Here is a 12,885-nt window from a genome sequence, read left to right on the forward strand (position 1 = left end):
TCAAATATAGACCCAAGCAGTGTGACTCACCTGATTAATGGCCACACTGCTAAGCAAAATATGAAGTATCATGTAAACATGAAAAACCTACAGAGTTTACTGCCAATTCAGCATATATATGTTATGTATATGTATATGTATATATATGACATAATATAAAAATTTTTAGAGATAAGCAAATTGTGAAGAAAACAATTAAAAATTTTAAGAAGTTAGGTCGGGTGTGGTTGCTCTCACCTGTAATCCCAGCGCTATGGAAGACCTAAGCGGGTGGATCATGAGGTCAGGAGATCAAGACCATCCTGGCTAACACATTGAAACCCTGTCTGTACTAAAATTACAAAAAATTAGCTGGGTGTGGTAGCATGCGCCTGTAGTCTCAGCCACTTGGGCGGGTGAGGCAGGAGAATTGCTTGAACCTGGGAGGCAGAGGTTGCAATGAGCTGAGATCATGCCACTGCACTCCAGGCTGGGAGACAGAGCAAGACACTGCCTCAAAAAAAAAAAAAATCTAAGAAGTCACTGAAGGCCAGGTGCAGTGGCTCACGCCTGTAATCCCAGCACTTTGGGAGGCCGAGGTGGGCAGATCACGAGGTCAAGAGATCGAGACCATCCTGGCCAACGTGGTGAAACCCCGTCTCTACTAAAAATACAAAAATTAGCCAGGCATGGTGGCACACACCTGTGGTCCCAACTACTCGGGAGGCAGAGGCAGAATAATCGCTTGAACCCAGGAGGCGGAGGTTGCAGTGAGCCAAGATTGTGCCACTGCACTCCAGTCTGGAGACAGAGCAAGAGTCCATCTCAAAAAAAAAAAAAGAAGTCACCGAAATTACTTTGAAAAATAAAGAGAAGAAAACAAACAAAAATAATATTTTGTTTGGAAGCTGCTCTGGGTCATCTCCATATATAGTCATGTGTTACTTAACAACAAGGATACATTCTGAGAAATGCATCATTAGCCAGTTTCATAATTATTCGAACATCTTAGAGCATACTTAGCAAATCTAGAGTTATAGCCCATGACACATCCAGGGTATACGGTGGGTCCTATTACTCTTAGGCTACAAACTTGTTCTGCGTGTTTCTGTACTTAATACTGTAGGCAATTGTAGCACAATGGTAAGTATTTGTATATCTAAACATAACTAAACATAGAAAAGGTACAGTAAAAGTACAGTATTATAATCTTACAGGATCACCATTGTGTAATGATATACACCATTGATATACACGATTATACACCATTCTGTAATGTAGTCCATCATTGACTGAAACATCGTTATGTGGCTCATGACCGTATTCCCTTTAGAAGCTATCCAATATCCTCTTCTCAGCTTTTAGTTTATGACTTCTGCTCTGCACTCTTTTATAAATACCCACTCTTTTCCAGACCATGGAACATCGCTTCCTTCCATCTGATCTATTTTCCCCAAACAGTTTTCTTTGACATTACTTCTGGGACCAGATCCATGAACAAATTCAAAGATTGTTCTCATTCCTCTTTCCTTGACCCCTGTTCACATAGCACTGTGGACTGTACCTTCTTCATTCTTGAGACTTTTCTCTTATGACTTCCAAGACGTTGTCCTTTTCTACTTTCTTTATTACCCTTATATAGGTCCTTCTGTGTTTTCTCCCAGGTTTCCCTTCCCCTCCACCATTCCCAAATCTGAGTATTCCAGAAGAGTTATTTGTTTTAATGATATAGTAAATGAATTCCTTTTTCTTTTTTTTTTTTTTTTGAGACAGAGTCTTACTCTGGCACCCAGGCTAGAGTGCAGTGGTGTGATCTCAGCTCACTGCAACCTCCACCTCCCGGGTTCAAGTGTTTCTCCTGCCTCAGCCTCCTGAGTAGCTGGGATTATAGGCACACATTACCATGACTGGGTAATTTTTCTGTTTTTAGTAGAGATGGGGTTTCACCATGTTGGTCAGGCTGGTCTTGAAGTCTTGACTTCATGATGTGCTCACCTTGGCCTCCCAGAGTGCTAGGATTACAGGCATGGCACCCAGCCGATAAATTAATTTCTAAGCCTCAATTTTCTAACTTGAAGAAAGGGATTAAAATGAATACCTACCTATTGTTATGAAAATAAATGTGTTACATAAAGCAATCTGCAAAATAGTAAGTATATACTCAAAAAACTGTTAGCCATTATTATCACTACCATTGTTATTTTTGTTTTCAACCAACACTGATATGCTGAACTCCTGTTGTTTATGGCACAGGTTTAGTAAAAATTAATTACTATATATGTGCATATATATATTTATATATATATATATGCATGATTGTAACATATATATATGTTACAACCACTCCACCTTACCATGTGCATATATATATAGATATCTAGATAGATAGATAGATAGATAGATAGATATGCACATGGTAAAGTGGAGTGGTTGTAACAAGACCACAAGCTGCCTGAAGGGGCAGCCCACCCTAGGCCCTTTCCTAATTGAACTAGATTCCGAAACAACAATACCTCTGGTGAGTGGGAGGGCCCAGTCCATCCCCCAGGCTGTATCCTTGTGCATCAGTCCTCTTGCTTCCCTCAGGCTCTACTTCTGTTTCCTATAAGCACAGGCAGAGTTGAGATCAGTCATGGGGCCCTGCCAGGGATGATGGGGATTGAGAGCAGCCAAAGACCCTACAGGGGCCCATGCAGCAGCCCACAGCTCTGCAAAGAGAAACTAAACTGGTGAATTACCATGAGCTCCAGCCCCGGGTTCTCTGTGCCAGTCTCCATTGTGGACGGAGCAATGGACTCTCTTCCACTTGCTTTCTCCATCTCCTGTTCTCCTCAACTGAAAAACAAATTAAGGGCCAAGCCTGAAAGATTGGTCATTCTGTCCTGTGGGGATGGGGAGAATTTTTAGGACCAGTTATCCCTGGAAAACACAAAACTAAAAGTCTTTGAAAGCTTAGTTGATTTCTTTAAGAACTGAGAATTGAGAAGATTGGATACATCATTTTGATTTAATAAATAATGAAAAATCAAATCCTATTTCTTCTTGTGAATAGCTAAAGAAGGGGAAATAAGACAGGAGAAGAGAAATGAAAGGCAGGGAAATTGAAATGAATCAATTCCCCACCCAGGGCCCCAGGATCTGGTCTATAAAGGTTCCTACATGGATCCTCAAAGAGTCATAAGGTAACTCCTTTTAGCCCTGGGGAGGCCCCGCTGAACGTGCTGAGTAAAAAGGAAACAGGGAGAAGGGAGTTGGGAAGAGCCAGACCCTAAAATATTGCTGAACAGACAAAGATTAATAGGCCTTCAAGTTCCTGACTGTAATATAGCATAAGAATTGTTTTTTATGCCCCAGAGAACTCCTTATCAGTTAAATTAAGGAAACTTACATTTAAAATAATTAGTATGAATGTAAATGATCCCAAATAAAGTTTTAAACAAAATAAGCAAACATTCGGGCCACAGAACAAGCAAACTTAATACATAGACATTCACAATTAGAGTATAAGTTCATTCTGAGATGCTTCTTTACTTTGCAGAAAATTCCCTTCCCTGTAGAATTGCTTTTAAAAATGTGATCTCTTTAAGCATTTAAAGTATGATTTCATTCAACTTTTATTGCGTAAATTAGGGCCTTCCTGACTAGGTACAGAACCACCTGCATTTAGATTAAATATGATCTCTTTAAAAATTTGGAAATTAGGCACCTGCCCTCCCCAAACACCTTTGCTTACCCCACCTTGTGGAATTGATTCCCTTTGGCTCCTCAGTGAAGGACTGAAAGAAAAGCTCAGCTGCAAGGGAGGAGGGACAGCTTGGGTGGGGCATGGGGGCTTTCCGGCCATTGGTTGGTTTTATGTCTTGGGCCCTCCTTTGCTGAGCCTGCCCTCACTGTAGAGGAGGACTACACCTCTCAAGTTAAATATTATATGTTTTTAAGACGATTTTGCAGGACTAAGACTTCTGCAGAGGTGGTGCCCGCCTGTAATCCCAACACTTCGGGAGGCTGAGGCGGGTGGATTGCTTGAGCCCAGGAGTTTGAGACCAGCCTGTGTAACATGACGAAACCCTGTCTCTACAACAAATACAAAAATTAGCTAGGTGTGGTGGTCCCAGCTACCCGGAAGGCAAAAGTGGAAGGATCCCTTGAGCCTGGGGAGGTGGAGGTTGCAGTGAGCTGTTATCGCACCACTGCACTTCAGCCTGGGCGACAGAGTGAGACCCTGTCGATAAACAAAAGCAAAAGCAAAGAACTCTGCAGGCACTTCTAACAGGCATATCCCTGGAAGCATTACCCACCACTGGACTAGCCAACTGCCAAGAGGAAGAGATTTAACTGTACCTCCCCTCAATTAACTGACTTGGGCTCCGTTGTTTGTTTTTTGCCTTATCACATATTTTGATTGATAAGCTCTCTCGAATTACAGATCAGGAAGAATAAAGTGATTTACTCAAAGTCAAAAGCTAGTTAGTGACTAAGCTAATTCTATATCCTGAGTCCCTCACTCCCAGTTTTAAGCTATTTCTGGGCTGTAGGGTTAAACATAAATAAGAGATCTCTCTCTTTCTACAGCATTTTATAGTCCTTCAAAATATTTTTCTATACTTTCACTATCCTCACAATATTCCTGTAAGGTAACCAAATCAGCTACTAATCCTATTTTAGATTTAAAAACAAAAAAAAAACTCAAAGAAGATGAGCAATTTGCCTAAAGTCATACAGTTAGAGGAGAGCCAGGATGAGAGGCTAGCTCTGGTCATTTCTGTGGAAGTTGAACCTTATAACTGTCCTAAAGGTGGTAACTCTCCTAAAGCCTAGAGGTTACTCCTGGAAAACAAGGCAGCCTGGAAAAAAACCCATCTGGTATATAAATAGGATATAAGTAATAGATGATTTTATTTTTTTCTGCTTTTATATCTCCTTCAATTACTGGAAGAAGCAGGTAGAACTAAGGAGAATATAGGGACTTAACAATTTTGGTCTTAATAGAGTAGCTGGCATTTAACTAACCCTCCTGCCAAAAACAACTGCTAATCTCTCATACAGTGTTCTCTCTTTTGTTATCAGTCTTATTTCTCTGCATCTTTTATTTTGATAGTTTCTATTGCTATGTCTTCAAGTTCACTAATCTTTTCTTCTGCAATGTCTAAGCTGCTAGTAATCCTATCCAGTGTACTTTTAATTTAAGATGTTGTATTTTTTGTATCCAGAGGTTGTATTTTTTTTTAAACAGAGTCTCGCTCTGTCACCCAGGCTGGAGTGTAATGGCATGATCTCGGCTCACAGCAACCTCTGCCCCCTGGGTTCAAGTGATTCTCCTGTCTCAGTCTCCCGAGTAGCTGGGATTACAGGTGCATGCTGCCACACCTGGCTAATTTTTGTATTTTAGTAGAGACAGGGTTTCACCATGTTGCCCAAGCTGATCTCGAACTCCTGAGCTGAGACAATCCACCCCACCTCGGCCTCCCAAAGTGCTAGGATTACAGGCGTGAGCTACCACCCCTGGCCCAGAGTTCTATTTCAAATCTCTTTTTATGTGTTTCATTTCTCCATCAAGCTCATTACTTCCTCTACCTTCTTGAACGTAATTTAATATGTAAGGGATGTATTAAAATACCTGTTTTAATCATTTTGTCTTCTAATTCCGTTATCTGTGTAATTTCTCTGTTTGCTTCTATTGAATGATTTTTCCTCCTTGTTATGGATCTTATTTTATGTTTTATTGCATGCTAGATAATTTAAAGTAAGGTGACAGTTAATATGAGCTTTATATAGTTGAGTACTGGAATTTTTTGTATTTCTTTACATATTTTTGGACTTCATTCTTATATGTAGTTAAATTACTTGGAAACAGTTTGAATACTGCAGCTTTTTTTTTTTTGCTTTATTAGGCAGGTCTGTTAGCCTTTAATCCAGAACTAATTTAGCTGTACTGTAGAGGCAATCCTATTCTGAGATCTTTACTCAATGCCCCAAAGGCTAGAAAGTGTTTCAGCTAGTAGGTTCCCTGCCTCTGTGAGCTCTGAGGTTTTTCTACCTGCTGTTGTCTCATAGTTCTTTCCCAGAATTCAATAGTTTCCTCACATGCTTGTACAGATCAGCTATCTCTCTGTGCCACTAACTCCCCCTTCATACTGTGCCCTGTGAATTCTAGCGAACATGGCCTCCCTGAACTCTGAACTCTGTGAGGCCACTGGTCTTTATCCCACCTCCCTGAGCTATGGCCTGGAAACTCTCCCAGGAAGTAAGCTGGGATGACTTAGGGCTCATGATGTTTCTCTTGTTTCAGGGATTACCATCCTGTACTGCTTGTTGTCCAATATCTGAAAACCATTGCTGCATATATTTTGTCAGGATTTTTTAGTTGTTGAAGGTGACAGGGTAAATTTGGACCCTGTTACTCTATCTTGGCCAAAAGTGGAAGTCTATAAATAATTATTGAGTGTCTACTACTATGCTGGACAGTCTTAGATGTTGAGGATGCAGTAGTGACCCAGATAGACAAGAGTCCTGTCCTCTAGGAAGATGCATTTTAGTGGAAACAACTATTGGATCCTATAGTGGGAATGGATACAATTACAAGGTTTTCACTTCTACCTTGTGAGAAGACTTCCAGCTCTAAAGCTGTAGCTTCAAACAGTAGCAGATTGTGCAGGAAGGCAGGGTGAGGGGTAGGTGGAGAGAGCTGTATAAAAATATTGCCTACCATTTTGTAAGAAAAAGGGTAATTTGGCCATAACAAAACTGCATTAGTTTAAGAACTGACTTGGGTGAATATAGTGCCCATTTTGTAGAATCCTTATGAGGCTGAGTTAATTCATGTGAAGTGCTTAGCTCGGTGTTCAATGTGGACCACTCTTCACCTCACTTCAGTTCAATTCAACAAATACTGATGGACTTCAACCCATATTTCAGAGTAATGTCTGGTGCCTTTCTACCCATTCCTATATAACTTCCATTTTTATTCCTATTGTCTCCTACCCTCAGATTCAGAATTTTCTTCAAAAGAAACTCACCTGTCCAGAAGTAGCTACATAATTTGCAGGGCCCAGTGCAAAATGAAAATATGGGTCTCCTGTCCAAAAATTATTAAGAGTTTTAAGACAGCAACAGCAGAGCATTCAACCAAGCACAGGGCCTTTCTGAGAGTGGAGCCCTGTGTGATGCCCAGGTCACGTGCCCATGAAGCTATTCCTGCCCCATCTCACTTCCAGAAAAGCTCCAGTCTCTTCTGTGATGCCCTCAGCCATCTGTTAGACAAAAAGCCTCTTAGTTAAAACAAACACACAAGGCCAGGTGCGGTGGCTCATGCCTGTAATCCCAGCATGTTGGGAGGCCAAAGCAGGAGGATCACTTGAGCCCAGGAGTTTGAGGCCATAGTGAGCTATGATTGCACCATTACACACCAGCCCGGGCAACATGGTGAGTCTTCAGGCCAGGCATGGTGGCTCACACCTGTAATCCCAGCACTCTAGAAGGCTGAGGGGAGTGGATCTCCTGAGGTCAAGAGTTCAAGACCAGATTGACCAATATGGTAGAAACCCCATCTCTACTAAAAATGCAAAAATTAGCCAGGTGTGGTGATGGGTGCCTGTAATCCCAGCTACCCGGGATGCTGAGGCAGGAGGATTGCTTGAACCTGGGAGGTGGAGGTTGCAGTGAGCCGAGATCACACCACTGCACTCCAGCCTGGGCGACAGAGCGAGACTCCGTCTTAAAAAACAAACAAAAAAAGTGACTCTTCGTGTCTAAAAAAATAAAAAAGTTTACTAAAACAACCAACCAACTAAAAAACTCATCATCAACCGCTCAAATGTACAGTGCTTCCTAGGCTGCTATGAAGCAGGCATAGCAAGTGTTAATAAATAGTAATAAAACAGAAGAAATAATGCTGTAACCTAAGGAAAGGAGCTGGATAGATAGCTTTGAACATGAGTACATTCCTAGCACCCCTGAGATTGCCCCACATGGGTGACCCCTTCTTTATTGCTAATTTTAGGTCAGCCCATGTTAATGCAGTACTGCAGTGTCATTTAGGGACCTTTGGATAAAATCCAGAAAATTTATTTAAAATGGAGGAATTATATTTAGAGGAAAGGAAAAGAACCAACGAATTGAAAATTCCAGCTTTCTTATCGTTGAGCTAATAAGAGGATAAACTATTTTGTTATCAGCTAAGGAAGAGAACACACTTGGGAAATTGTCCTACTTCTGAGGATGGTTAAAGAAATCAAAGAACCAAGGGGTTACTTGGAGGTCCACCTGCCCCTTCAATTCCATTTGGCCTTGGAGCCAGCCAGGGTAAAAAAATAGCTGTTATCTAATGATGTGAAGCAGGTTACCTCTTCAAATCATTTAGATTCTTAGAACACAATGGACCTTAAGATATCCCCACTAACCCCAACTGCATTGGGTGTGGTAATGCAGGTTATGAAGCTGCAGAAGCTGCCAGGTGGGCATGTCATAGGGACCCTCTGCTCTGCTTGTCATGCACTCAGGCTTCAGTGAAGCCAACAGTCCATCACACACCTCCCACTTCATGGAGATGACACCCAGTCCCTCTCTCCAATTCTAACCTCTCACCCACACTCCTGTCTTTGCAAAAACCTGAAGGTTATTTCTGCCTAGAGGATCCACTGATATCTCAGAGTCAATTTGTCCTAATCTCAAACTACTGTTATCTTCTCAGAGGTCACCTCTTCCCAAATCCCCTTCCTTGCCTCTAGGCAGAGTAAAGCATTCCTTACACTTCTGTTTCCTACTAACCCTTTCCTCCTCTGGCCTTGTGTTAGAGCTAGATATTGAGCCTTTGTGCCCTCTCACCAGAGAGGTTCCTTCAGGGAGGAGCTTGTGAAGGAAAAAAAGAAACATGGAATAGAATGTGACAGGAAGCATTTTCAGACACATTTCTGCCCGCTGCAGTGGCTCATACCTTGTAGTCCTTCTAGCACTTTGGGAGGCAAAGGCCAGAGGATCGCTTGAGTCCAGGAGTTTGAGACTCAACTGTGTAGGCTGCACAATATAGTGAGACCCTGTCTCTACAAAAAATAAAAAATTAGCTGGACATAGTGGTACACACCTATGGTCCCAGCTACTCCAGAGGCTGAGGGGGCAAAATTGTTTGAGCCTGGAAGGTAGAGACTGCAGTGGGGCTCTGATCATGCCACTAGGCTCCAGCCTGGGCAGCAGCGCGAGACCCTGTCTTAAAAAAAAAAAAAAAAAAAAAAAAAAAAAAAAAAAGACACGTTGGATAGGAGTGGCCTTGAACACCAGACCATCTAAATTACTGGGGACAGTTAAACAGTAGGTTTAAAGGGATGGTGATGACAAATGTTTTCCAAGGGACCCTATTATTTATTTTTATATTAATGTCATATATCTAATTGTAGTTTATTTTTTTGAAATGCTTTTCATTCCTCATGGAATTCTGTGCTTTTTGGCATTTGCCTGTGAAAAGTAAGATATTTTTCTCTTTAGCTTTGTCTCCCATGGCAGTCTCCTTTCTGAGAAACGAGACTCTGAATGAAGGGTCTGTAAATAGCGGAGGGAAGTGATAAATAGCCTGCAGCACTGCAGCACTGGTCTTGGCCAATTCTACGAACAGGTGCTGGAAAGCCTGCTTTTTCAGTAAAGCATTTCTAGGCATCTGACTGAAAGATCAACTAAATATTATCTATCCAACCACAGAAAGTAAAGTGAGAGAGAATATGGCAAATCCTAAGGAGCTACAAGTGCTCTGTCCTGGTATTAGGGATTCTGTTTTCTTTCCTGCCCTCTGTTTACTTTTTTAATTTTATTTACTCATTTATTTATTTGAGATAGGATTTTGTTCTGTTGCTCAGGCTGGAGTGCAGCAGTGGAACTGTAGCTCACTGCAGCCTCAAGCTCTCAGGCTCAATCCATCCTCCTGATCCTCCCATCTCAGCCTCCTGATGCATTGGGATTACAGGGGCATACTGCCAGGTCAGTCCTGTCCTCTGTTTTTGTATCCTGTTTCTAATTTCTCTATCTTTCTGACTCTCTTTTTCTCTACCTCCTTCCTTCCCTCTCTCCTCTCTGTCTCCCTCACACTCCTTCATCTCTTTCTTTTTCCTTCCACTTTTTTTGTTTAAGATGGAGTTTTAGGCCGGGCGCGGTGGCTCAAGCCTGTAATCCCAGCACTTTGGGAGGCCGAGGCGGGTGGATCACGAGGTCATGAGATCGAGACCATCCTGGTCAACATGGTGAAACCCCGTCTCTACTAAAAATACAAAAAATTAGCTGAGCATGGTGGCGCGTGCCTGTAGTCCCAGCTGCTCAGGAGGCTGAGGCAGGAGAATTGCCTGAACCCAGGAGGCGGAGGTTGCGGTGAGCCGAGATCGCGCCATTGCACTCCAGCCTGGGTAACAAGAGCGAAACTCCGTCTAAAAAAAAAAAAAAAAAAAAAAAAAAAAAAAAAAAAAAAAAGATGGAGTTTTGCTCTTGTTGCCCAGGCTGGACTGCAATGGTGCAATCACGGCTCACTGCAACCTTTGCCTCCCAGATTCAAGTGATTCTCCTGCCTCAGCTTCCCAAGTAGCTGGAATTACAGGTGTGTGCCACCTCGCCCAGCTAATTTTGTATTTTTAGTAGAGAGGATGTTTCACCATGTTGCCCAGGCCGGTCTCGAACCCCTAACCTCAGGTGATCTGCCCACCTCAGCCTCCCAAAGTGCTAGGATTACAGGCATGAGCCACCACACCCTGCCTTCCTTCGTCTCTTTCTACTTACCATCTTTCCTTCTTATACCTTGCAGGGCCCTCCCCGACAGGATGTACCACAGGGATCTCTGGGAGGAAAGACCATCTCCAGAACACCTGTGAGGCCACCTCAGTCCTCGCTGAGCTGAACATGTGACCCAGACAGCACTAAGGGCAGAGAGCACTGGTGATGTGCTGAGTTCTAGAGCTTCAGTATCAACAATAACCTCCTACAATTACAGCCTTAGCAGACTGTGGAGCTGAATCTTTATTCTCTATTTGCTGAACTTCCTGGCAGACTTTTGGGTTGGGTTCTGATTAGAAAAGCCTGACGTCTGGTATTCCTTATTGATTTATAGTTGGCTAATTATTTTCCATGGCTAAATGTGAAGTGGACGAAGTCTAAGAAAGTTGGTGTTGGTCTCCCGCTCCTGATCCTCCCCCTAGACACTCTAATTCTATCCCATTGGTAAAATCTACCCTTACTCAGAAAACAAGTTATAAGGAAGTAAATCCTCCACCAAACTATTTGTTATTAAGCATTTCAGGGTTTAATCTCTCCTGGAGTTTTTTGTTTTGTTTTGTTTTGTTTTGTTTTACAGAAGAAATGGAAAAATTTGGAGTCAGAGGCTCTGTGGGCAAAGGGACGTAGAGACTTTGGGGAAAGTATTTAGCTCCCTTAAGCCTCGATTTTCACTTCTGCAAAAGGCAGTTATCACCTCTCTTTTGCAGAAGTCTCCCAGGAAGTTCAGCAAATAGAGAATAAAGATTCAGCTCCACAGTCTGCTAAGGCTATAATTGTAGGAGGTTGTTGTTGATACTGAAGCTCTGGAGCTCAGCACATCACCAGTGCCCTCTGCCCTTAGTGCTGTCTGGGTCACATGTTCAGCTCAGCGAGGACTGAGATGGCCTCATAGGTGTGCTGGAGGCAGCCTTTCCTCCCAGAGCTCTGCAAGGTATAAGAAGGAGAAATGCTAAGTAGGAAAGATAAAGAATTCTCAGAGGGGCTGGGCATGGTGTCTCATGCCTGTAATCCCAGAACTTTGCGAGGCTGAGGCAGGTGGATCACCTGAGGTCAGGAGTTCAAGACCAGCCTGGCCAACATTGTGAAACCCCATCTCTATTAAAAATACAAAAATTAGCTGGGTGTGGTGGTGCATGCTTGTAATCCCAGATACTCAGGACGCTGAGGCAGGAAAATCACTTGAACCCAGGAGGCAGAGGTTGCAGTGAGCTGAGATGGTGTCATTACACCCCAGCCTGGACAACAAGAGTGGAAACTCTGTCTCAAAAATAAAAGACGAAGAAATACTGGGAGTGATAGTGATTTTTCTCATACAGAAGACGCTGAGTTTAGAATGATTTCATTTATGATCACATCTGCCTACAAGATTGGTGGAAACATTAAACTAGAATAGAAGTACAGGGAAATAGTCACTTGTATCAGGTAATCCAAAAGTATCATTTTAATAACTGGCTAATGGCTGGGTGTGGTGGCTCATGCCTGTAATCCCAGCACCTTGGGAGCCCGTGATGGGTGGATTGCTTGAGCTCAGGAGTTCGAGACCAGCCTGGACAACATGGTGAGACCCTGTCTCTACTAAAAATACCAAAAAAAGAAAAAAAAAATTGGGGCATGGTAGCGCATGTCTGTAGTCCCAGCTACTCAGGAGGCTGAGGTAGGAGGATCACTTAAGCCCAGGGGGCAGAGGTTGAAGTGAGCCAAGATCGTGCTACTGCACTCCAGCCTGGGTGACAGAGTGAGACCCTGTCTCAAAAAATAAATATATATATGTGTATATTAATAAGTAAAGTGTAAAGATCCTAATATAGATTCTTCACTTCTTATTTTCCCTTAAGCTGGATTGTTCTCTTCTATTTCAGGCACTTTTACATGCGTTTGCTCATTTAATTATGACCACAGACTTTTAAGGAATGTACCATTACTACCTGTTTTCCAGATAAGGAAACTCAGCCTTAGAGAAATGAAGTAATTTGCTAAAGTCAGCAAGTGAGCAAGTGACAGAGCTGGGTTTGAGTCTAGAGTCCTTGCTGTTAATCTTTACTACTCATCTAACTCTTTACTACTCATCTCCCTGGTGTCCTTTGCCTTCCCCCTCTCTTCCTGTTTCTGTACCACCCATCCTTTAAAAGTCAACTCAGGACTTTCCTTTTCCTGAAAGCCTCT

General features: G+C 42.5%; 1 protein-coding gene across 22 annotated transcripts in view; it reads right to left on the reverse strand.

The window, feature by feature from the left end:
- Positions 1 to 11,112, reverse strand: part of SLC28A2 (solute carrier family 28 member 2) — a 75,912-nt gene extending 64,800 nt beyond the window's left edge. For 13 of the 22 annotated variants that reach the window (XR_004274901.1, XR_004274900.1, XR_004274902.1 and 10 more), the window contains exons 1-2: positions 3,718 to 3,837; positions 2,718 to 2,814 (exon numbers count right to left, since the gene is read on the reverse strand). Coding sequence is in view for 18 of the 22 variants with exons in the window: in XM_032297578.1 (XP_032153469.1) it covers positions 2,718 to 2,814; positions 3,718 to 3,823 (203 nt within the window). In the remaining 4 variants the exon portion in view is untranslated. Of the gene's footprint in view, positions 1 to 2,492; positions 2,583 to 2,717; positions 2,815 to 3,712; positions 3,838 to 10,728 lie in introns of those variants that run through there. The other 9 variants (XM_032297573.1, XM_032297570.1, XM_032297574.1 and 6 more) reach the window with 7 other exon arrangements.
- Positions 11,113 to 12,885: the final 1,773 nt, after the last annotated feature.

This window comes from Sapajus apella, unplaced genomic scaffold (genome assembly GCF_009761245.1).
Source record: "Sapajus apella isolate SASKATOON/1434 unplaced genomic scaffold, GSC_monkey_1.0 scaffold37, whole genome shotgun sequence".
Classification (NCBI taxonomy): Eukaryota; Metazoa; Chordata; class Mammalia; order Primates; family Cebidae; genus Sapajus; species Sapajus apella.